The sequence below is a fragment of the Cupressus sempervirens genome, chromosome 1 (assembly GCF_028749045.1).
Source record: "Cupressus sempervirens isolate cs-2001-9-10 chromosome 1, ASM2874904v1, whole genome shotgun sequence".
NCBI lineage: Eukaryota > Viridiplantae > Streptophyta > Pinopsida > Cupressales > Cupressaceae > Cupressus > Cupressus sempervirens.
The window spans coordinates 160,584,848-160,610,285 of record NC_143118.1 but is presented as its reverse complement, the minus strand read 5'-3'; the positions used below and the strand labels follow the sequence as shown (position 1 = coordinate 160,610,285).

Below are 25,438 nucleotides of genomic sequence, written 5' to 3'. Positions count from 1 at the left end.
AAATCAGTAAACAAGAAATGAATGTAATCAATCTAGATTAACTATGTCTGCTCATGGTAGTTCATTGTATAGGTCTTGTTTCCAAGTTGAGCAGTGAATGGACATTCTAACACAAAGATGCTCAGTCATTGGACAGTGGTGTCCCAAGCCTAATCTCACAGTATAGAGGGCCTTTCTCAATAGAGATTGTGTGAGGATATTTAAGGGTCTGCGCTTCGGAGGTTAAGGCCTCTCCACGAGATGTCAAGACTTGCACAAGACAACGATATGATCTACAGTTAAATATCTTCTATTAACAGTTATTCAGTAATAGTTGTTGGTTCTAAAATTGTTTTCGCATGATTACAAAATGTATGTATCTTTATTAGCAGAAAAGGTCTCTCTTACCATTAAGGAACGGTTGGTTACGATGGCAGTTATATTCATCATAATTATTGATTGAATACTTCTTCTATTGTTAGTTAAGATAATTTAGTTAAACTTTTTCTAACCGTTAATCTCTTTCATATGAACATGTAAAATACTTGTCATACTGTCTTCTCATTGTATAGGTTGAAGCTTTACTCAGATTAAATTGACCTAGAGATAAAAACATTATGGTTATTGGTAAATCATCATTTAGAATATACTCTTATATATATATATATATATATATATATGTTATTGCTAATATATATTATTTATTGATGATTAATCATAGAGACATGTCTCCTCCTCTCATATTTATAAGTCATTTGGATCTGCAAATGGAACACATTAATACGATGGCAATGTTATTACATTTGCAGAAGCGATTCTGGTTACTCAACATGGTATCAAAGCCACACTGTAAATGTAAGAAAAAAAATGATCAGAAATGGTAGTGGTGAAAGGTATCAATAACATTCATTTCTGATATCTCTGTTCGACATGATGTCTTCCACTCATGATATCTACACAGTGATTGTTACGATGTCTTCCACGCTACGACAATTTCAAGCGCTAGACATCTGATGACAAATATGATAAGCAAATATTTGGGACGCATATTGGATGGTCAGGTATTTAATGGTGGTGTGTCCTCAATATTAGATGATGAATGATGACAGTAAAATGGAAACGGTGAAAGTTTTACTGGGCCTACACGTAATAAGACTGGTCGCTCTAGAGACTTCATTTTTTGTCTTTATTGGACATCCAAGATAGCAGAAAAGTGCTGATAAATCTCTACGATGGAGCTGAATAATATTTTACTCTTATAATCGGAACATGAAAACATTTTTTTAAGGTAGCAGAATACGATACATATATTTTTGTTCGAATATATTATGATTGTGGGTTCTGTCCCAGAACTAAAACAATGGAAGTTTATTCAAAGTGTCAGTTCATTCTTGATTAGTGATTAAATGTCAAGTTTTTTTAGTTAGCTGTGATTGGAAAGTTAGAATTGGTTGGAACCAGATTTCTATTGAATGAGTTCACAAACGTCTATTTATTTATAAGCATCCAAAAGTTGAGTGTGGTTTCATGCCAGGTTGATTAATTATTACAATCAATTCCCACAGATAAGGTAATGTCACCAAGTTGAATGAAAGGCTCTTAGCATAATGTAATGTCTTGTTTCATTTTGAAATGTCTTAACCAATGTCTCAGAAGAAAAGGAGAGATTTTCCTGAATAGAGAGCATCTCCAAGAAAGGATGTCGGGAAGCCAGTACTAAATTTGTAGGTCTTTTTATTTGATGTTTACCTTGTTGAAGGATGAATTTTTAGTTTTTTTCTGTCACTCACAGCATCAATTCTTCCTTGTTCTTTATTGAATGCCATTTATCTTTCTTTTGGGAACCCCTATCATCAACTTCTTCTTGTTCTTTAATGAATTTCCAAGAAGGCAAAAGGTGCCATATCTATTTTGGTGGACTGGTTCATTTAGTTCTTCCAATTCATCTAAACTCGAGTGTATAAGGTGCCGTATCTAATTTGGTGGATTGGTTTATTTAGTTCTTCGAATTCACATAACTCAAGTGTATGGATTCACGTGCCACCCTTACATGATGCTAAAGTACACATTGATGAAGTTATCTTCTCCAAGATTCATTTTTCTCTTGAGCTGGAAGCATAAGCCTAGAGTCTGTTTCTCAACGCAACTAGGAATCTACAAATGCAAAACAACAACAGATTCTAAGTTCATCAATGAGAAGATGGTCGGAATCAAGTTCAAGTTTTTTATTCTTGTAGTTCTTTAGAATGGTCTTGTTACTGTAACATTCTGTGCATTTAAGTCTCACTGATCTAGCTTGTTCATTTGTAGATTAGTACAATTTTTCTTACACTTATCATATGGCCTCCCCTTAAAGAACATTGGAGGCACTAATAATTCATGTTTACAGAAAGTAACTAGAGGCATGTAAATCTGAAGTGCACATGAATTTCTGTGGAGAATTTCTCTATTATTTATGGCATGTGATATGTTCCAAAGATACCAGTTCATTTGAGATTCATAATGATACAGCCTGAATGAAAGAGGAAGACAACAAACAGTTTACTATCAATCTCAAACATTATGAAGAAAAGACTTATCCTTTTGAAGAAACTTCAGCTCTTTTATGACCCTGCATATCACAAACCTGCAATAGACGCAATGCTGCTCCTTCTCTGTAGCATGCTTTTGACCAATCAGGACGCAATTCCCTGCAGGCTTTTGCATCAACTAATGCCTGTTCAGCTTGTCCCAATCTAATCCAGCAAAGACTTCTATTTGACAACAATGTTGCATTGTTGGGATCCAAATCAATGGCCTAAACCAAGCAATCAACATTTTCCTCAATCAGTGACAAGAAATCTTCATTAAAAATTTAGAACAGCACGCTTCAATTCATTTTTGAGAAAGAGAATGAATAGAAACCAAGGAATGTAGTAGTTAGGCATTCAACACTTAGTTATTGTTTCAAAAGTACAATCAAAGGCTTAAACCATCTACACAACGAAAACTCGCTTTAACATTCTAAGCTACATGAAATGAGCAATGTAGAAAACATACAAAATTGAAAGGGAAATCAGAAAATGCCATGTTCAATAGCATCAATGCTGAAGAACATGTACATGTATAAAGAGAAAGCATGCCATATTGAAGAACAACAAAGATATGAACATCAAACTACAAGTTCTAGGTAATTCAGACTTTATTGAGCATTCAACTTTCTTATACTCAACAACAAAGAAAATAAGCAATAATGAGAATCCAAAATTGCCTTGAGCCTCAATTCCGTTTAAAAGATTGGGCATTTGACATATACCATTATATAAAACCAAAACAGAACACTTTTTTATTTATTATATCTGTATACATCATGTGTTGACTCAAGCCACACTTATAGACTCGAGTGCTCTTTGGTTCTATGGCTCAAAAGCTCATGATTTCGTTTTGCGACACCGTGCATCTCTCTCCTCATAGAAATTCTTGGTGGTCTCTTACTGCTGTACCTCACATTCTATTTCCTCCCTACGTCTCTTTTGTGTCGGGTATGCTTGTGCAATCAGACGAGGGAGTTGGTCTAAAACTATGTTCGTGGTTGGGCTTGCATGCATAGCATCCCACACATTGTCTAGTGTAACCTTGTTCTCCACAACTTCTCTTTGTACGAAGGTTTCAAGGCTTACACAATATAGGATGTGAAAGTTCTAGGCTGCTTCGTGCTCACCTTCCAGAATTTTTGTTTCATTGTCCTCATTCGTTTTCCAGTTGTCTAGTACAGTTATTCCCATTTATCCTCAGCCTTCCATACTACTCTGGATTCGAACTCGCAACGGCGCCAAATGTTCAGCCCGTGGGTGAACAAGAAAGAAACATATAATGATTTAACAAAGTAACATACTATTCATTCATCAAATGCTTTTCATACATAACAGTGTTCCATCCAATGATTGATGCCAAATACACAAGTGAAAGCTACCTTTATAATTTCTGATATGGTGCTTATGAAACGACACAACCATGTCCGCACCGGTAACAGCCTAACTACCCATTTTGCTAGACAATAAGCTTGATCCTGAATTTCCAAGATACAAAATTTGAAGCCCCTTTAAGTTGGTCCTCAAATCTAACACCATTCACTATTTTGCTGAATGTAAAGGATTCTAGAAAATTTAATTGTAGTTAGATGATCTCTGCTTATAAATCTGATTGGATTTTCCTTAAACTAGCTCTAGTACCATGTTAAATTTGATCAGGTTTACATGAAGGTATTTTTTGTTTGCTGTTATGCAGAGGTGAATATATAATCAATAATGATCAAAACCTACACAGTTTGGTGATCTTGAAGGATCGCCTTTTTCAATCCACAGATATATTTAACAATATTGATCTGCTGTCAATCAATATCAATATGTTGTGAATCAATATCGACCTATTGTTGCTCTATATCAGTGAGACAGGTTAATCAAATGTTGTATACTTATAATGCTCTGCACTAAATGATTTCTGTACTTTTTAAAGTATGTGAACAGTCTCATACATATGATTGCAAATAGTTCTGCTTCACATAGAGACATGGTTCTACGAGAAACTACATGTGTCATGTAGACATATCTCTATGTGAGACATGTCTTTCTATTAACAAATGTAATTCAGTGATTAACAAGTCTACAATGATATCATTAACAAATACATGACCGATATATTCGCTGCCATACTCATAATTTTTAATCAATATAAATTATTGATTCACTCTGCAATAATACGATTATTAATCATTGCAATATAATCAATCAATCATGTATAAATATTTAATAATATGACTATTATTAAATATATATACATGACCATTGTTATAAGATTTTATAAGCTACGGACTAGTTTATATCAGTTAGATTTTCAGGGATGTTCGGAAAATGGTTTAAATTCAAGAAATTAACTTCTGAATAATCATATTTGTTCTTTGTGACAGTAATCAAAATTCAAAAAGGTTGCAAGTTTTGATTCTCCTTGTTTTGCTGCATTTGGAATTAGATAACAATTTTAAATAAGTTACATTTCTTGATGTTATCAGATTTTATTCCTTTGATTTGTCAACTAGTCTCTATAGTCAAAGAAATCATGGGCTTCAAATATTTATAATAGATTTAAGATTTAAATTTTAGAATAATTTAGTTTCTACAGCAATAGGTGTCAAAGCAATATTTATTTTTCAGGGAGCTTCGTACAAAATAATCGATTATCAGTAAGTTGGGTATGTTCATTCAGAAATATAGTTTCAAACAAGGGTAACCATTACTATTATTCAAATTTCAATAAGCATTAATACCTTCTAAAAGTATTACAGATGAGTCGGATTATTCCATTTAACTATATCGATACAAAGATCTCGGTAAAATGTATAATTAAACTGATCATTATTGCCTCGAATTATCTCCTCATAAAGATAAATCGTATAACTTATTCCCCTTGGAATTGATTAAACATTCATAGTCTTTTCTGAAACCAGTTTTGCAACGATATCCCTTTCTCCAACTAATATTATTCGATATAATTTGGTCTTTTTGCTACTTGGTTCCTCTTACCAGTTTCTTTAAACTCAAGCATTTTATACTTAATTCTCTTAAATCAAAGTTTTTCCTTTTTATGTCTCTCTTATTTAGAATCCCAGGCAGCAGTATTCTTGTCAGAAAAAATAAACATTATTCGGTCTGTTTGATTCCCTTTGTCCAATAGGGTAATCCTGGCTAGGGTTTAGTATTCTTTGTAGTCTTCGGCTTCATATTTCTGGTCTTATTTCAGAGTAATTGATCCTCTTAAGGAAAAGAGGTTTTTAGTGATATCGTATGTTTGAGAAGTCAACATTCCCCAAACATAATGATATCCCCAGAAGTCAACATTCCCCAAACATAACAATATCCCCAGAAGTCAACATTCCCCAACTTCCAACTGTCAAATGCAATTGGGTGTTTATTCTGAGTTAGGACAGCACCTACCCCTTCAACTGATGCCTCACACTCCACCTCAAATGGTTTTGTATAATCACGTATTGCAAATATGGGACATGAACTTCCAAGCTCCTTGAACTGATCAAAACTTTTTTCTGCTCCATTTGACCATGTAAAAGCTCCCTTCTTTGTCAAATCAGTCCATGAGGCAGCCAGTTGTGAAAATCCTCTTACAACACTTCAATAGAAACCACACAAGCCAAAAATACCTTTTGAGCTGCGATAAATTTCTGGGAGGAAGCCAATCAATGATTGCCTTGATTTTTACCAGATTGACAATAACTCCTTTGGAACTAATAATGTGACCAAGGTACAACAATTTTGTTAACCCAAATTCAAATTTAGATTCCTCAACATACAAAGACTCCTCCAAAATACTAAGTGCCTCTTCTAAATGTTTCAAATACTCATCACAAGTTTTTCTATAAATCAAAATGTTATCAAAAACTATCAAAACAAAGTTACGAAGCTGCCGGTTGAAGATTTTGATGCATTACAACACAGGAGAATCCCCAAAGGAGATGTCCTAGCCTCCAGCAAATAACCACAGAGCTGAATATAAACAATAACACAGAAATTTAGATCCACGACAATGTCAATTCTCATAACAGAATCATAAGACTTACATCCAACATGCCCGGCTGTAAGGCCTTCCAGGTTACGGCCAAATATATCAGCAATTACAATAACAATTTTGCAAGAACTCTCAAAATCCAAACTCTAGCTAGCCCAAATCCACAATCTAGTAGAAACCCCAAGAAGAATTTAAACTTGTGCTCGCAAGCCACCAAGCAACCTTCTTGTTCTCCAAGCCAAACTTAGCTACTAGTTCTGAAAAACTTTACTCCTCCTCAAGTACTCTTTCTTCTCCACGCTCAATGATCATGACTCAAGACATCACAAGACCCTTTACTTATACTATCCTAAGCCATGGGTTGGCCAAGCAAGCTACATTAAATAAATACTCACACACTAAATACACCCTCAAGCCACAAGTCGACTTGACAAAAAACATTAAATAGAGGAAATAATTAAATACTTAGGACAGGCCCTAGAGTATGTGCACCTAGACACAGGTCCACGTGTCATTCAATGATCCAAATCCAAGAGCACACACATCAACTCCCTCGGATTGGAGCCTGCGAATACAATCTCCAAAGTCTGCCAGTAGATCAAGAACTCCGCCCAGCAGTCACCAAAATGGCTCTAACTTGAAGATGGTTACTCCACACATCATGTGTACTTAGAAATAGGTCCATGTGCCATTCAACAATCCAAATCCAAGAGCACACACATCAACTCCCTTGGATTGGAGCTCACGAATACAATCTCCAAAGTCTGCCAGTAAATCAAGAACACACGTCCAACAATCACCAAAATGGCTCTAACTTGAAGATGATTACTCCAAACATCATGCGCACTTAGGACAAAGTTCCCCAATGTGCCTCAAACATATCCCCAACCATGTGAATCATAACTCCACAAATTCGAGCTTGAACTCCTGCATACAAGATTGCTGACTTCCTTAGGATGCTCCTACATTAGACACCCTAGGTGCAAAGAAAAGATGAACAAAAAAAAAGTACGGTCAAATTTATTTGTCTTGCCTCCCATGGGCTAAGCCTGCTGCCTGCAACTACAACTAGAATACTCCCTGAATAATATAATAAAAGGGCGACAATGCCCATAGAATTTTAGGGGCCCTGCTGGAATTTAAGTTCTTAACGTTAGGAAGAACATCTTTCAAGGTTCAACACATAAACCCCAAACTGGTTCTTCACATACATATCCGCCAAGTGATCAACTTGTATGCTCTTACCTTCATTCCACTTCTACAAATCTTTTCTTCCAACGGTCATCTTCATAACTATCTTCGATGTGCAACAAATCTGTTTTCCACTCTCATCTATCCCTTTCAAAATCCTTCAACTCAACTCGGCTACCAAAACTTAGGTTCCTTCTACCAAGTTATGCATTCTGCAAAGTAATCAGGGAATGTTTCTTGCCACTCTTCTAAACAATAAACACATTCTTGACACAATCATGCACTGCCCTACAAATATACTACAAAGGTCTTCCAAGTAATATGTGACAACTACTTATGTCCACAATATCACATAACACCTGATCAACATACTGTCCAATCTCAAAATTAACAAGACATTGCTCCATCACCTCGAAATCATGCTCATCTTGCAACCAACTGATCCTATAAGGACAAGGATGTCTTACCCTCTTCAAACCATGTTTTTCAACCATCTCTTCAGTAACTAGGTTATCAAAACTACCATCACCCACAATCACATTCCACCATTTACCTCCAGACTTAAAAACGAGTCTTGAACAAATTCCTCCTTTTACAAGGTTCCAACACCTTTCCAAGCAACACTCTCTGAATCAACAAGTTCTCCCCATCCTACTCGAGTTCATTCACCAAATGGTCAACCCCATCCACCAAAGAAGTTCTTTTATCACCAACTTTTCTGTCAGTATTGTGATGTTCAAGAGATCTATGTCCTTCACCACATCTGTAGTAAGCACCCTTAAATGCACCTCTGTTTGTCCTCTTCCTTCATTCAACAAATTTTGGTTCAAGTTCAACAATCTGTTTATTCTTCTCAAAATGTTCCTTCTTTGGTAGTGTAACCCGAGTGCGTGCATCCAGGTCAAAAACCCCACGCATCAAGTGCGCAACATCCCCGATGCACACCTGAGTACCCCTACCACAGATCAAACAAAGCCACACCGGTCGGCACACACGGGTGGCACACAGGTGCGTCCGAGTTGCGAGGGTGCGCAGGTGTGAGCGAGGTGTGGCCGATATGTTGCATGAAAAGTTTTTAAAAAATACTCTTTTGCTTGGGATGATTACATTCTCATTATTGAGATTTTGCCATTTTGTTGATTGTACTCCGTTTCATATGGCCATGATACATTATTTTACTTCATTGTTTCATGCTACTCGACTCGCTGTCATCATGAACATCTTTATGATATATAATATCTGAATCTTTCATCTTTGTCATTTGATAAATTGACAGTCAATGGTCGACTTTCATGGTACTATGTATGGTTTATATTTTTCATTTATCATTATCATTATTATGTTTAAAAAATTTAGTATTTTACAAGTTCAATGGTCATTGGTAATGGTAATGAAGTTTCAAGTTTCAAGTTTGAATTTATGGTTCGTTAATCACATTTCAATTTTCTATATTCAACTATATTTGGTATGTTAAATTGAAGTATCATTCATAATTAGCATTTTCAGTCATATATATATCCTATGCAACGTCCCCCCCTTCCCCCCCTCCGCACCCCTGCCGCCACACCCCCACCATCCCTAATTTAAGGCCCTTTTTCTTCTCGCACCCGAAGCTCATCTCGACATCCCCCCACACTGTCGCACCCCCAAGTCGGTGTAACACTATTATTTTCCTTCCCTCGAGAATTACCTTGATGTCTTCTTTCCAATTTCTCTTCTACCCTCATAGCATACTTATAAGCATCCTCAACTAAAGCAATATTTAACATACCAATCTCATCTTCAATATTGAATCTCAAACCATTGATATTTCTAGCCACCTTTTATTTTGACAACTCTCTATGCCTAGACCAAATAATCATCTTGTAGAACGCCTTAGTCTAATACTTCACAGTCATCCTTTTGTTTCAAATTTTGCAATCTCTTAAACAATTCTAGTTAATAATTAGCAAGAATGAACATAGCCTTCAATTTAGTCACCATCAACCTCGAATGAGTGATCTTCATTTAACCTTCTTTTTCTCTATCTCTTTACAATTCTTTCCACCATAAAGCAGAATGTCCTTTCAGCTTACTTTGTGCCAACCTCACTCTGAGCAGATCACCAATATCGTCTAACTCAAATTAATCTTCCAATTTGCCAATCCAATCAATCAAGTCTTCAAGATTCAAAGTACCTGAAAAATCAGAAACATCCATCTTGTGCTTCAGCTTCAACTGAGATCCCAATCTATCCAACCGACCAGCCCTATCTTCCATAGGTATCTCCATGCAATCAGTTCTGTCTTCACCACTAGGTCCAGCAACTTCAAAGTCTATAGGAGCTTCTTCATATCCATCTTGAGTACCCACATTCCTCGGTACATCAGCAATAACTCTCAAGATCTCATTCTTCATCAGCTCCATCTCAGATTTGAAATCGGATCTAACTTCTAAAATCCTAGTCTCCACAGCATCACAGAGATCATCAATTGCTTTAGGGTCCAATCTTCTCGGAGACATCTTCCAAGATCTTCGATAATTGAAAGCAACCAATCAACCGGCTCCACAAGTTCAACCAGCACCACAAGATGAATCTTCGCTCTCATACCACCGGATGTAGTACAAGGCAAGAGAATCCCCAAAGGAGATGTCCTAGTCCCCAGTAAATAACCACACAGTAGAATATAAACAATAACACAGAGATTTAGATCCACAACAGTGCCAATTATCATAATATAATCATAAGATTTACATCCAACATGCCAGGTTGTACGGCCTTTCGGGTTACGGCCAAATATATCAACAATTACAATAATAATTCTGCAAGAACTCTCAAGATCCAAACTCTAGCTAGCCTAGATCCACAATCTGGTAGAAACCACAACAAGAATCTAAAATTGTGGTTGCACGCCACCGAGCAACCTTGTTCTCCAAGCCACACTTAGCTATTAGCTCTACTAAACTTTACTCATCAGCTATTCTATCTTCTTCATGCTGAATGATCGTGACTCAAGACATCACAAGACCCTCTACTTATACTAAACCAAGCCATAGGTTGGCGCAACAAGCTACATTAAATAAACACTCACAAATTAAATACACCCTCAAGCCACAAGTCAACATGGCAGCAATAATTAAATATTTAGGATAGGCCCCAAGTTTAAAAAGCATAACTAGCTCATATGAATGACATCATAAGAGTATGTGCACTTAGACATAGGTCCATGTGTCATCCAAAATTACACACTCCAAACGTCATGCGTACTTAGGACAAGGTTCCCCAATGAGCCTCAAACATATCCCCAGCCGCACGAACCATAACTCCACAAATTTGAGCTCAAAGCCCCTACATATAAAATTGTTGACTTCCTTAGGATGCTCCTACATCAGATTCGGTTCATGCAAGATTGGAAGGTAGTTGGAACATTAGTTTGCCCAAAGGGCATGACTAGAAACTCATAGTGCCCATAATGACACCTAAACGCTATCTTTGTAATGTCCCCTTTTTTTGGGACATTATAATTCTATGTTGTCGGCTCACTTCGCCTAAGTTTTGGGGGTGAAAAGGTTCTTTACGTGTTTCAGTTCGAGGTTTGGCCTAGACATTTCCAATTTCAAACCCATCAAAGCAATTTTGGCAGGTTGTTCGGATACTTACTATTTTTAGTAAGTAAATAGAGCTCAGTATTCTTGATGTCCCAGTGTTGGTCTGGAAGCAACTCGCCGAGAGCTTTCCAATGAGCTATTGCATGTGCTTATCCAAGTTCATTTGATCAATTATTCTAATGCCTAATGATTATATGGTTTACTGACTAAGTGACTATTGAAGTTCATTTAACTTGACACTTTATTTTTAAAAAGGTACTATGTTCACTTAAGTGACTAAGGACAAAAAGGTGTTTTATCCCACATTGCTTAAAAGAGCGTGCATCACATTGGGAAAAGTGATAAAGGTACAAGCTCCACAAGGAAAGTTATGAAGAGGATAATATTACTAAACAAATATTAATCTGAGCGTTGGAAACAGTGACAGGTTATCTCTTCGAGGATGCAAACCCTTAAAGAAGCTTTTGGAGGTTGGACGCAAACCTAGCCTACTTACAGGTTTGATTTATATTTCCAATCTGACTGTTATTTTTGTTTATAAGATTGGATTTTCTGAATTGTTGCATGTTATTGTATTGTTGTTGTATAATACAGTAACATTATTTGGCAACTATTTGTGTTGATTGCTGGTTTAAATATGTACTTCTGAATATTGGAGGAAATAAACACACTTTTCTGGGTTTTCTCGTATGCATATCTGCTGGTTATAAATCGATTAACGTTTTGGAATTTATATAGAATATTGGCTTCTTGGTTCGGTTTTAAATCCACAAATTTATATCAAGAATTTTAGTAAAATATCCGAAAAGGAATATTTCAGTGGTATCAGAGCTGGTTTTCCTACCAGCCTATGAAGCTTATTCAAAAACTTTAATTAGAGTTATAGCCTGGGGATTTTTAATCAGGAATTCGTTAATAGAGAATCTATCAGAGACAAAGTATTTGCAGATGGATTTTGATCAAGAGCAGGAACTCGTATTTAGTTGGAAACATTTCTCAACACAAAAGAGTTTATGATATTAATCAGCTTCATAGTTACTTAACAGTGACTTGGCAATCTTCCTGAGGGATGAAAAATCCTTGAAGGAAAAAGGTATACTTCTTACGAAATCAGACACAAACTTGATTTTCTTAGTCGGCTACAGGAGTTACAGTTTATTTGAAGTGAGGGCAGTCGAAATAGCAGTACTAGAAACTCGATATTATTAGTTGGCATTGGGACGGCTAGGTGAGAGTATCAAATCTACTGCATTTCGTAAGGTAGCAATCTCGTGAAACATACTCTCCGGTCTAGACATCAGAACATGACTGAGATTGACATAAGGAATGCGTAGCAGATACTGGGTATGTGATAGTCGGCAGCAAACAAACACGTCTATGGCGTGAATAAGGTCTTTACTGATAGGAGAAGGTGGAACAACTACAAGTTTGTATGTTTGAAGTTACGGCATCCAAGACAAGGTATCATGCGTTGGAAAGTGTTAGACGTCAAGGTGTGTGTCTACTCCTCCGCCCAACTCTATTCCACCTCTAATGTCATGTGAATGTAGTGATTACGGGTTAACCAATAGTACAGTCAGGCAAATTCAGTCGACATTCAAGCAGTTTGAGACCAGAATGAAAGCCCATGATTTCACCAGTCACGTATTGGAAACGAAGTGTAGCTAAATGGGAATGAATGTTATATCAGTCTTCAACATTACGAAAATTGGGGAGTAGTGACAAATAGAGTCAGGTTTAATAGTCGAGGCAGCCTTTTTTCTAGCTCATCGCACCAGTATACGAGGTGGTCAATTTTGGATCAATTCCACTTCAGACAGCTCCAACAAGACAGGATACCTTGGAAAGTCGATTCATTTTTGAAGACTTTTATCATGGCCACAAGATAGAATGTTCAATGAAGGAGGTAAATGAGTCTTCTTTCTCATATTTTTGGGAGTACCATTATAACCCCTGTAAAACGTTGCAGACAGGAGGAAATACGACACTTTGTGGTGTAGCATACAGTGTTTTAAAGGAGTAACAACAGTGGATGTGTGGTTGAAGGTTTGATTCTGCAATGACAAACCCGTGTTTGGTGATTTTGGCGACTTTAGCAGGGGTGGCGTTCAAATTTTAGAGGCAGTGTGGGGTTCCCATTGGTTGCTCTCAAACTTGAGGAGTAGCATACATATAGCAGGACTGCAATTAGTTGGGAGACAAATACAGAAGCAATGTCCTCATTACTAGGCCAACATTTGTTGCTAAAGACCAATCTTTCATTCATTCATGATCAGCAAGGTTCCAATGTTGATGATTATCATTGTTAGGTTCCCATCCTAGCACATATTGTGTGGTTTAACTTGCCAATTCTAGTCTGCATTTCTGTATTCAACTTATTGCAATTCTTTGTAATTAAATGCAAACTCACTGTTGAACGTGGAAATTAAACTATTAGTTATAAACTACTTTGTGTTCTACAAAGCATCGTGTGATTTACATCAGACCGTATGCAAAGTGCTTGACAATTTGTCAATTGAATCAACATCTAAAACTGGCATGAAAGAACACGTTTTATTTCATAGCTTAAGAAACTACTTCATATCCTCTCTGTTAATAATCAGTACAGTGACCAATTAGAAGCAATCTACTTAAGGAATTGGTCTCACAACAACTGTTTGACAAGATACCTTGGAGTACGGACTTGAACCCATTGGGCAGAGCTTGCAGAGAATATTTCAAGATTTGAACTCTTTAATCAGAACAGTCAGAGATCATTACAGCATTTGAATCGTTAAGCAGTAGTTCAGTTTTTTCAAAATGTATGTCTACTAAAGGAAAAGAAGATTACTGCCCATATTTTAAACAAAGAAGACCTTAGTCGGGATGTTATTAAGTCAAAAAGTGCATGGATTTAGTATTGGTGACAATGCAGATGAATGGAACTGGAGAAAGTGGCAAGATTTTGATAGTCATTTGAGAAAGTTTCTTGGAGTTGAAAAGCCTTGGACATTGAATCAGTTAGTTAATCATGTTTACTTCAAGTATCCAGAAGCAGCGGGACAAGAATATGGAGAAGCTTAAACAAAGTTTGAAAAGGTTGGATGAAAATTAGAAAAGGATGAATGAATTGATTTTAGACCCTGCAAAACTAGACAAAGTGGTAGGATGTATGGTCTCCATTTTTAAGAGGAATACATCACAGAACAAAGAGAAAGAGGAACAAGAGGTCTCTATAGTATCTAGAAGCCTCTATGATGAATTCTCAGTAGTTAGTGACCACCATACAGCTGACCTTAAGGAGAGCAAAAATCAGACCTTAGAAAACGAATAAGAAAGTTCATTTGATGACAATACATCCCAAGATCATGATGTGGATGGACACGCAGTCACCTTCGAAGTGGAAGTGTGTGAAGATACTACTATATCAGCAGCTTCTAGCTTGCTAGTTGAGCCATCCTATGAGGTGCATAGCAACAGAACCCTAGATATTGAGGTGTGCCTAGATGATAGCATACACAATGTTGCTGATCGTATGGTGATTGACATTGATTTAGCCTCATATCGTAGTGCGGATGACAAATTGGACGATTTGTGTGGGAATGTTTCGTCACAAGGGGATCATCATTTAGCAAGCCAACTAAACGTTAATGACAGGATGGTTGCCACAATTGTTAAGCATTTTGATGTTGCTCATCAAATGTTGGCCACCTAAGGTTGGAGTACTCCTTTGACAAATGAAAATGGTGATAGTGTTTTTTCCCTTGTAGAGATACATGCACTCTATGAAGCGATTGGAATGATGAAGCAAAATTACCTACAACTACTTGTAGATAGAGATTTTCTTCTCGAGTGGGATTGCATTTGTTATGTTGCATTGCAGGGAAACGAGGAGAAGGTTGATAAGCTCACTCATGAGTTTGAGGTGACTATGGACTCGTTGCAAAGTGCCCAGTTGGCCCTTCAAGAGTCACAATTACAGATTGAGAAGCTTACAGAGGAGTTGAGTTTGGCACAGTCTCAACCAACTGCAGATATAGTACAGTTACATACAGTGATAGTTGATAAGGATCATATATCCACGGGTTGTAGTGGGGATGTGGTTACATCTATCACAGATACAGGTACAAAAGTTTCAGCTGGGATGAGTACCTTGGTTGAAAACAGTAGAGGACCACTAGTTGTATCGAGTTCTCCTCAGGTTAGTCCATGACAGTTGATTCAGGACAGTTTACTGGTAGCTCGTGTCACAATGGTGGATTCTCCTGAGAGTTGTGTGGTAGTACATGACGCTACTCCGTCATCCACACAGGGCATTCACAGAGTGTCATCTGGTTGGGAGTATAGCTCTCATGTTGATTTGTTTCCATCTCCTTGAAGCAAATCTGTCACTTCATTCCATGCAGCTGATTTTGGATGCTAGCTTGTTTTTTAGAGTCAAAGGGATTAGCTGCTTGAATCAAGTGTTTTTAGTGATGAGCCATTGACAAAGGTTGGAGCATTTTACCGCGAATACATAGGGAGGAGTGCTCATCACTTTTCTTTTGACCCACTTACGGAGAACTTGATGACGCATCAGTATGGATTGGTTCCAGAATTATACCATCCTTTGTGAGATGGGTATTCACCATCCTTGGAAGATGGGATTAGCGGCTACAAGCGTCCGACTCAGCTGTTTGTGGGGAATTACTTGTAGGGAAAGCTATCAGCTATACATCATGCTGATATGTATCCAACATGGTCTGCTACTTCTATGTCTCAAAGTTTTCTTATGGGTACATGGTTACAGGACGACTATGGTGTCGGTTGGCATGATGGTTTGGTTAGTTATCACATCCATGGGAGTTTAATGGGAGCTATAGAGAGATGTTGTGTTATAGAGACTCCCAGATATTTTTATCTCTATATGGCGATTGGATGTGGGGTTTGGTTGTTTTGGGATCTAGGTCTCGACAGGTTTGACATGATATATTGGGTGATCGGGGATCCAGGTGTTAATAGTATCTTACATTTGGTGGATTATGCTGTGTTGTTACACAGTCACAGGATTATGATCTGTGTGTTTCAGCCTTCTGACACATCAGAGTTCCAAAGATTAGGATTACTCTGTTTCCACCAGGGTGATATAGTGGTGGAGTTAGATTGGTTGGATCTGCCATTGTCATCGGTACAACTACTGCAGGAGTGGTATAGTGGTACAGTGGTGCAGATATTACAGGAGCTGGTCAATGGTATCTCAGACAACGCACGAGTTCTCACTTGCGATCCAGGGGGAGCATCCCTATGTATTGCCTTTAATCGGGGAGCTAGGAGGAGAGTTTGGTTGTTATCATCTTGTGGTGGATATTGGTATGTTGCCGAGCTCCCATCTTCACTTGACAATAGAGACTCGCAGGGTCACTCATGGAGTGAGACATTCATTCTGACTGAGGGTGTTGGTACACAGGGCAGCAACATATGGCAATTGGTGTCCCTTAATGGTGAGCCTTGGGATCCTGGCATTCAGTTATTTGGCACATCAACTCCTATTGTATTATTTCACCATTCTGGATTTGGGAAGATGCATGCCGGGTTACATCAGCTGAGGAGTAGAATCTCATTCTCAAGGCAATCTTTGAGAAGGGAGGCTTTGTGATGTCCCCTTTTTCTAGGACATTATAATTTTGTGTTGCCGGCTCACTTTTCCTAAGTTTTGAGGGCAAAAAGGTTCTTTACGGGGTTCAATTCAAGGTTTAGCCTAGACATTTCCAATTTTAGACCCATCAGAGCAGTTTTGGCAAGTTGTTTGGATACTTACTATTTTTAGTAAGTAAACAGAGCTCAGTATTCTTGATGGCCAAGTGTTGGTTTGGAAGGGTCTCGCCGAGAGCTTTCCAACGAACTATTGCACGTGCTTATCCGAGTTTGTTTGATCAGTTATTTTAATGCCTGATGATTATATGGTTTACTGACTAAGTGACTATTAAAGTTCATTTAACTTGACACTTTATTTTTAAAAATGTACTATGTTCACTTAAGTGACTAAAGGACAAAAAGGTGTTTTATCCCACATTGCTTAAAAGAGCGTGCATCACATTGGGAAAAGTGATGACAAGCTCCACATAGGAAGTTATGAAGAGGATAATATTTATAAACAAATATTAATCTGGGAACTGGAAATAGTGACCGGTTATCTCTTCGAGGACGCAAACCCTTCAAAAAGCTTTTGGAGGTTGGGCACAAACTTAGCCTTCTTACAGGTTTAATTTATATTTCCAATCTGACTATTATTTCTATTTATAAGATTGGATTTTCTGGATTGTTGCATGTTATTGTATTGCTATTGTATAATACAGTAACCTTATTTGGCAACTATTTGTGTTAATTGTTGGTTTAAATATGTACTTCTAAATATTGGAGGAAATAAACACACTTTTCTGGGTTTTCTCGTATGCATATCTGCTGGTTATAAATCGATTAACATTCTGGAATTTATATCAAATATTGGCTTCTTGGTTTGGTTTAAATCCGCAAATTTATATCAAGGGTTTTTGTAAAATATCCGGAAAGGGATATTTCAATCATTTTCACATCTTCTTCCCCAACTCTGATTTGATGGTACCCGGATCTCAAGTCTATCTTGAAGAAGAAGCAAGCTCTGTGTATTTCATCTATCAGCTCATCAATATGTGGAATAGGATAGCGATTCTTGATGGTTCTCTTGTTCAAAGCCCGGTAGTCTCTGCACATACGTATGGTGCCATCTTTCCTATTTACCAGAGCCATGGAAGATACAAAGGGACTCTTGCTTGGCCTTTTATGACCCATATCCAACAAATTCCTGGATTGCCTTCTCTATCTCATCTTTATGTCTTTTGAAGTGCCTATAAGGTGTAGTTATGACTAGTTTAGCCCCTTCTTCTATCTCTATTATGTGTTTGATGCCTCTATATGGTGGAATACTATGAGGAATGTCACTAAAGACCTTGTACTTATCCAACAACACCTTTATTTCAGGCTGACAGCTCTTAGCTTTCTGTCCTAAATCAGGTAGTGTTAAACTACACTCTGCTACGCACTCCACTTGATCATGCCTTAAAAATCTTTCCATCCTTTTAAAAGAAACAATTCCGGGGCTGCCACTTGTCATTCCCCTAAAGAGAAACTTGTTCCCTTCAAATTCAAACTTCATCTCCATGGTCTTCAAATTCATTCTAAATTCTCCAAGTGAATATAGTCATTGGATGCTAACCACATAAAATTTGTCCTTTAACTCATATTCTCCCAGCTGAATGCATAAGTTAGATATCTTGCACATGCATGTGGTTGTAAATCCACTAGCAACCATGACTCTAAATCACTGGCATTCTTTGATGATCAAGCCTCTTCATGCCACCACACCCCCATCTATGAAGTTGTGCGTTGCACTTGTATCTGTCAATGTGATTATTTGTTGCCCACATAACACTCCTATAACTCTAAAAAATCCAATTTTCTGCAAACTAATTAATTGCTATATACAACTCTTTCCCCTTTGTTCACTTGCTGATTCATCCGAAGTAGAATCCTCTTCACTTGAGCTTGAATCAGAATGTTCTGAATTTTCAGAACTAGATGCAGGGGTTGTAAAGTACTCCAATTGCTTCACCTTTGCCTTCAATTGTCATGTCCCCTTCTCGATGTTAGTTCTGGGAGATAGAATTAATCTATCTCCACATCCGAATAGATTAATATCATTTTTTCTGCGGGATGCTTTCCAGTCACAATGAGGAATTTAATTTAATTTATTCCAGAACTTTATTAAATGAAGCAGAGCTAAGTCACTTTAATGTTTTTAAAGTTATTTACTTTATAATAGCTTTAAGTGACTACAGGGCGAAAATGTCGTTTAATCCCACATTCTTTGTACTTTGTACTTTCCCTCATTCTGAGGCTATATATGCACGTGCTTGCATTGGGATTAACATACAAGAAGAATTTATGAAACTCAGTATTTTTATATTCCTGGTTGCTTAAATGTGACTGGTCGCTTTGAGGACGAAAACCCTTGGAGCAAATAAGAGACTTTGGACGTAGCCCCAGCTTCTCTTGATCACTTATCTTATGAATAGTTTTAATGGAGGTTGTTTTTGATGGGTAATAGTCAAAGTCTCTGGAGGTACGTACGAACTTCTTGCTGCATTCTTTCCAAGTTCAGATTGTCAGAAGTTCTTTCATTATCAGGAGGAGTCGGATCGGTTGGAGTTTAAATCACAGTTTTCAGTAACCACAGGATTTCCATATCCTACCCTTAACGTGACATTAAGCCCTCAGAACCTCAGCGTTACAGGAAGTTACAGTCGGACTGCAAAAGGGAGTTAACATCAATGCGACTGAGGGTTCAGGCTTTACCACTGGACGAACAGCAGGCAAGGTGAATTCTGTGTCGGTTTGAGTTTCCATCGTGGTACAGAACAGGCAGTTTGACTTGAAAGGCACCAAAACTCCAGCGTTGAAATACAGATGGAACACACATTCACTCACCAGTGATTGGAAACTCATGGCAGGGTCGTGTAACCGTGGTGCAGGCAGACGGGTATTCCAAAGGATTTTGAAGGTTGTTTAACGGGTTGATTTGGATACCATCATGGACCAGTATTGTGTTTAATGTGGAAGAGGAACCAACTGCTGGCCGCCAGGGCTACGGGCTTCATATGCAGACTTAAAGCACCCAAATGTAACAACGTCTGGACACGTGAATGGTGATAGCATCCAGTAACCTCTTTTGGTGAAGCGGCAGAAGATATTGTCTTTACTGTAGTCGGATTCACCCTTCACGGGAAGATTAAGAAGTCGAGCAGGGACCATCAGAGGTTGGGGGAAATCTGGGGTTTTCCCTTTGCAGATACGGCACAAGTATCATCAGTCTCAGGAGAGTTCCAGCAGGAGGCACATATAGGATGCCTGTCGGCAGCTTTGGGTGGAAGAGGTCTGTTACCTATCTGTGTAAATCTTATGAACTGAGCAATTAAATTTTATTGTTGTGAACGTTGTATCTATGTTGAAGCTACATTATTTTCAAACTGTGAATAAGAAACCTTTTGGGTGCTGGATAACAATTCCAAGTGTTTGAATTAAACTGCTGCTAGTGCCAGAACTAAATCAATTCAATAATTCCCAGCTGTGGACGGAAGCCAATTGTTTGCTGTAATTCCTCCTTAATATTTTAAAGCTTGTTAAATCTTATAAACAGTGACTGTTATTTCAATTTTAAATATACTCTGGAGGGACTGTGATTTGCTCGATGAAATTAATATCTCAGTTTTACGTCAGTGTTTGAGACAAATAACAGGGAAGTGTTACTACATCAATGGACACTAATGAGTAGTTCCCAACGCTCCCTACACTGAAAGCATTATTTCTTCTTTTTCAGCTCATTTAATTGTTCATCATCCAACCTTGTTTGTGATTTTTTTGATTGATCAGTGCCTTTGTAGGAGTGTTTCTTGTCCTTATCTTTCTTATGGTGAGAGTTTCTTTAGAAGTACCTACTCCTTGAAGTTGAGGCTTCCATTTCCCTCGCTTTCTTATAAGCCTGCTGCAAAGTAGGTCGACTGTCTTTTTTATCCATCCTCTTAATAGGTCTGTCAGGCCCTCCATAAAGAGCATTAAGAGCCTATTTGGTGTTATATCAGTCACTAGGGCTGCTAGCCTTTCACCCCTTCCATCATAAGAAGGGAGAAAGAATTTGTTAATCTTCCTCAACAACTCTGTCTGTGGGACTCTGTTGCCACCATGCCTTGGCATGTGTCTTCTCATCATGAGGTCCATGTAGTCACGTAAGGAGATAGCTGCTTAGAATTCATCTCCTTCTGTTGCCCATTCTCTCATTAATTGGCTCTGTAGATCCTGTAGTTGTATCTCTTGCCCTTGGAGGACTTGAACTCTAGGAGAAAAGTTTGGAATGCTTGGCCAGGAATAAGTGGTCCTTGCTGGTCTGGGCACTCAAACAAAATTAGCAGCCATCTGTATTCCTCTATTTTGGTCAACCTGCTGGTCTACATTGTTAAGTGCACTAACCCAACCATTATTACCCATATTTTGACCTCCATTGACTCTCCCATTCTCATTTGCTGCACCATTATCCCCAATGTTGTTTGCTGCATTATTGTTATCAATATTCACATTTATCCCCATTTGTCTTGCCATTCTTTGCATAATGAATTTCATTCGCTGATCTTGCCATTGCGTTCTTTGTTAAGCCAACACATGTCCTTGGTTGATGGTTTCTATCAGTTGCCTGAATGTGTGTGCCTCATTATCCTCCGCATTTCGTTTCCCATATGCTTAAATATCACCTCCTCGGAATCTGTATCACTAGGTTCAATCTCAATCTGCAATGACTTTTCACTTTCAGAATCTCGATCACTTTGGCTTGTAACCTGTCATGCTGGTGTATTCCAAAAATTGTAATTAGTCATGTTCATTCTTCAACCACATTGTCATAATCTGCCCACAATGAACTCCACAAGCTGGAGAATTGTTAGGCTCTGATACCACTGTAAGAATCCACCCCGTGAAAATTCTTTCAAAATATTTCTTCTAAATAACAAATTTCCAAAAGGTTTAGGAGAACTACTACAGCGCATACAAATCAGTACAATTTGACTATCAAACACTATTCAACGTGACATATATGGTTACCCAAGAGGACTTTACTCCCATAGAACTTTGATATTAAATCAATAACGTTCAATATCAAACACAAAGATGCGATTTGGAAAGAACCTTTCTTTCAGCGTGCCAATGATCTGGTTCTTGCCAAAGGCTCCCTCTTCTCTTCACCCACAAGCTCTGTTGTCACTAACCGGTTCTGTCTGGGATATGACTGTTCTCTTTGGTGTCACCTGACGATTTTGGAGTATTACTGCTCTCTTTAGACTGGGACTTCCCTTCACTATGTCCTTCATTGAGAAACTTAATGCATCATGGTCAGGTCTCTTGCCCTTGGTTGCACTCCATTTGTTGTGAATGCATCCCGAGTTGAGCGACTGGTCTTAGAACTCCCGACCAACTCCCAGATCAATACTGCGGCTTCCTCTATATTGCTCGATTAAACTTCAGTTCCCAAGCTCACACCTGATGGCCCTGTGGTGATGTTGAGGCTCCCAAACTAGTGTTGACTATACTCACGACTGCTTATGGTTGTCCCTTCTCCTGAGTGCTACTGAAACCCAACTCCCTGCTGGTGTGATTTACTTCACAGTTCGAAGGCTCCTTAAAAATAATGCATGGATATTTCTTACAGTTTTGTGTTCTATCTATCCTGAGCAATTCATTACTGAAGATAGACTTGATACTTTGGCGAGACTCTGAATGCTCAAACGTCAGGCCAAAGATTTGTTTCCAACCTTCTTTCCTGCACAGTTCTGCATATTCCCGCTAGGTCTCTGGATACCTTTAGGTATTGAAAGGCTAATTTTAGTGAGCTCTGTTTTTTGCAGAGGTCATTCAGTTCTGCACTGCACCTAACAGATTTGCTTTCATCAATTTTTTTTGCTTTCTCCCCATATCGACTGGGCATTCTTCCAGTACTTATTCCATCCCGGTAACGCTTGGTCTTCTTGGTTTCCCAGGCCACATTGGCAAACATGCCATGCTCATCTGATTCACCGTCTGGCTTACCTCTTATTTATCTTTTTCCCTCCCACTTCTTTTTTAAATATATATGTTTATATGAAGTGACTAATGACAAAACCCAATAACATATACATTGATTTATTGATTTATCAAACCCAAAGAAGGGGTTAAAAGCATTTGATAAATTCTATTCTGCGTTACATACTTAGAGAGGGACATTGCAGTAATGATTAACATCAACGAAGCTCGAATAATTCCCAGAGCTTGCAACTACAATTTTAATCTGTCTCAAAAGAATAATGTTCCCTCGATTTCTATAGTGTTCATTTTGGACCAGAAGATATTTAGGAAATGGAAATCTGTCATGAGACGGAATGTGGACTTTTTGATGCATTTTCTCCATGTTAGATACCTTCCCTCTTTTGGTTGGATTGACCAATTTATGAGAGAAGACCAGGTCAGTTTGTGGGAGGATATCAACAACATAAATCTAGAGTTCATCAAGCCTAATGATCCCTACAATGAGCTGTCTGATTCGGATGTCACTACTTCTCTGTAGTGACCTCATTTTGATAAATGTAGATTAATGATGCAACAGGTGTTATTCCTTTGGCTCAAATTATACAGAAAGGTGATGTCGTGCATATACTGAATTTTGTTATTGATTATTGTGATGTTTTCTTTATTCAGAATTGGAGATATGTATTGATCAGGATATTTTTCGTAGTAAGATTAAACTGGTAATAATTCTGGAAATTCTTTATAATCTTTTATTTTGGAAATAGGTGTTAGCCGACTGGATAGTTCTGGCGGTATTCTGTATTCTATAGCTGACAGTCCGACGGTCCGGCGGTGTTTTAGTCCGGCGGTATTTAGCTGACAGTCCAGCGGTCCGGCGTGTTTTAGTCCGGCGGTGTTTAGCCGACGGTCCGGCGGTGTTTTTGTATGTTGTAGCCGACATCGTCGGTAAATAGTTTGTAGCGGATAGAATAATTGTGGCCGACAGACTCCTTCAGGAAGGTTCGGCGGTAGTATTTATATCCCGTCTGGGATCATTGTAAAGCATCATTCATCTACTATTGCGAATATAATTCTGCTATCGTGTTCATTGTCTGTATGCGTTCATTTCCTTTACCTGTACGGTAAACATTTGGCGCCATTGCCTTATGAATCTGGAAGGTGGGAGGAATGAAGATTAATGCCAAATCAGCTTAACAAGGATCGGAATAAGGCGAAGGGAAAAGATGGAATCCATATTGCGCACGAGAATTTGATTCTGGCACAGCAAGCCGAACGCCGACGGAGATTCCAGAAGATTGTTGACGGAAACCGAAGTGTGGAGGAATTGTTGGAGGAGACTCGGCAGCGGGTGGAATTGGTGGAAGAAGCACGGGAGGAGTTCTTGAATTTGTGTTCGCCGAGGGAAGAAAATTCAGATGGGAGAGCATCAACTCGCACGGCTCGCAGTGCCGACGGAGCACGAGCGTGGAGTGACCTCTTCGTCCAGGATAGACTTCTGCGGGAAACAATTTCGGAGGATCCTTCGTCTTCACCAAGGTTCGCAGCTGTCGACACCTCCAGTGTGGGAGTGCAGACCGCCGGTGTGGGAGTGCAGACCGCCGGTGTGGGAGTTCAGACTGCCGGTGTGAGATTGCAGACCGCCGGTGTGGGAGTCCAGACTACCGGTGTGGGAGTGCCGACCACTGTAGGAGTGCAAACCTCCAGACTTATGGCGGGACCCAAAGAAAAATTCCCGAAATTTGAAGGCGATGGTACAGCCGACCCCCTCCGACATTGTAAGACATGTGAGACGATCTGGCGGACAAATGGAATCACAGATGCTGACGAATGGGTCAGGCAATTTCCAGCAACCCTACGGGGTGTCGCGATTGATTGGTTTTCGGATATGGATCCGCAAAAGCTGGATACATGGTATAACATTAAAAAGCAGTTCTTGGCAGAATTTAAACTCTTGCGGGATGATAATGAAATCATAGCGGAGATTTTCAATACCAAGCAAGGGAAGCACGAAACTGTCTGTGTCTACGCTAGGAGATTGAAAGACTTAATAAACAAAATGGAAAGCAAGCTAGCGGATGGATTGCAGAAAAGGTGGTTTGTGGACGGCCTACGCTCGAAGTTGCGGAGGAAAATGAAAATTGTGCCACCGTCATCATATGCCGATGCTTATAACAGAGCACTAGACCTTGAAAGTGCGCAGAAGACAAAGAAGAAGAAAACCAGCTCCTCTGACTCTGATGATGACGAATCCGCTGGAGATGATAGCAGCGACGACGAAGGTGGTAACAAAAAGGTTCGTGCCTTACAGAAGGATATGGTTCGAATGATGAAGGAGTTTAAAAATATGCAAAAAGAGCCAAAAGGTAATGAATTGTGGTGCACGGAATGTAAGACCGACGGTCATACTAAAGGATCGTGTCCGAAGAACCAATTCTGTGACATCTGTCAGATCATGGGACACTCGACAAAAGACTGCCCCTTTAACATGAAAACAAGAGGCTCTCCACAGGTGCTTCTTACACAGGAG

The 25,438-nt window shown here is 38.6% G+C and overlaps 1 protein-coding gene across 2 annotated transcripts in view; it reads right to left on the bottom strand.

Moving 5' to 3' along the window:
• Positions 1-25,438, bottom strand: part of LOC149576641 (uncharacterized) — a 239,168-nt gene that overhangs the window by 45,298 nt on the left and 168,432 nt on the right. For both annotated transcript variants that reach the window (XM_089818699.1, XM_089818690.1), the window contains exon 11: positions 2,606-2,776. In XM_089818699.1, the coding sequence (XP_089674825.1) occupies positions 2,606-2,776 (171 nt within the window). The remainder of the gene's footprint in view (positions 1-2,605; positions 2,777-25,438) is intronic.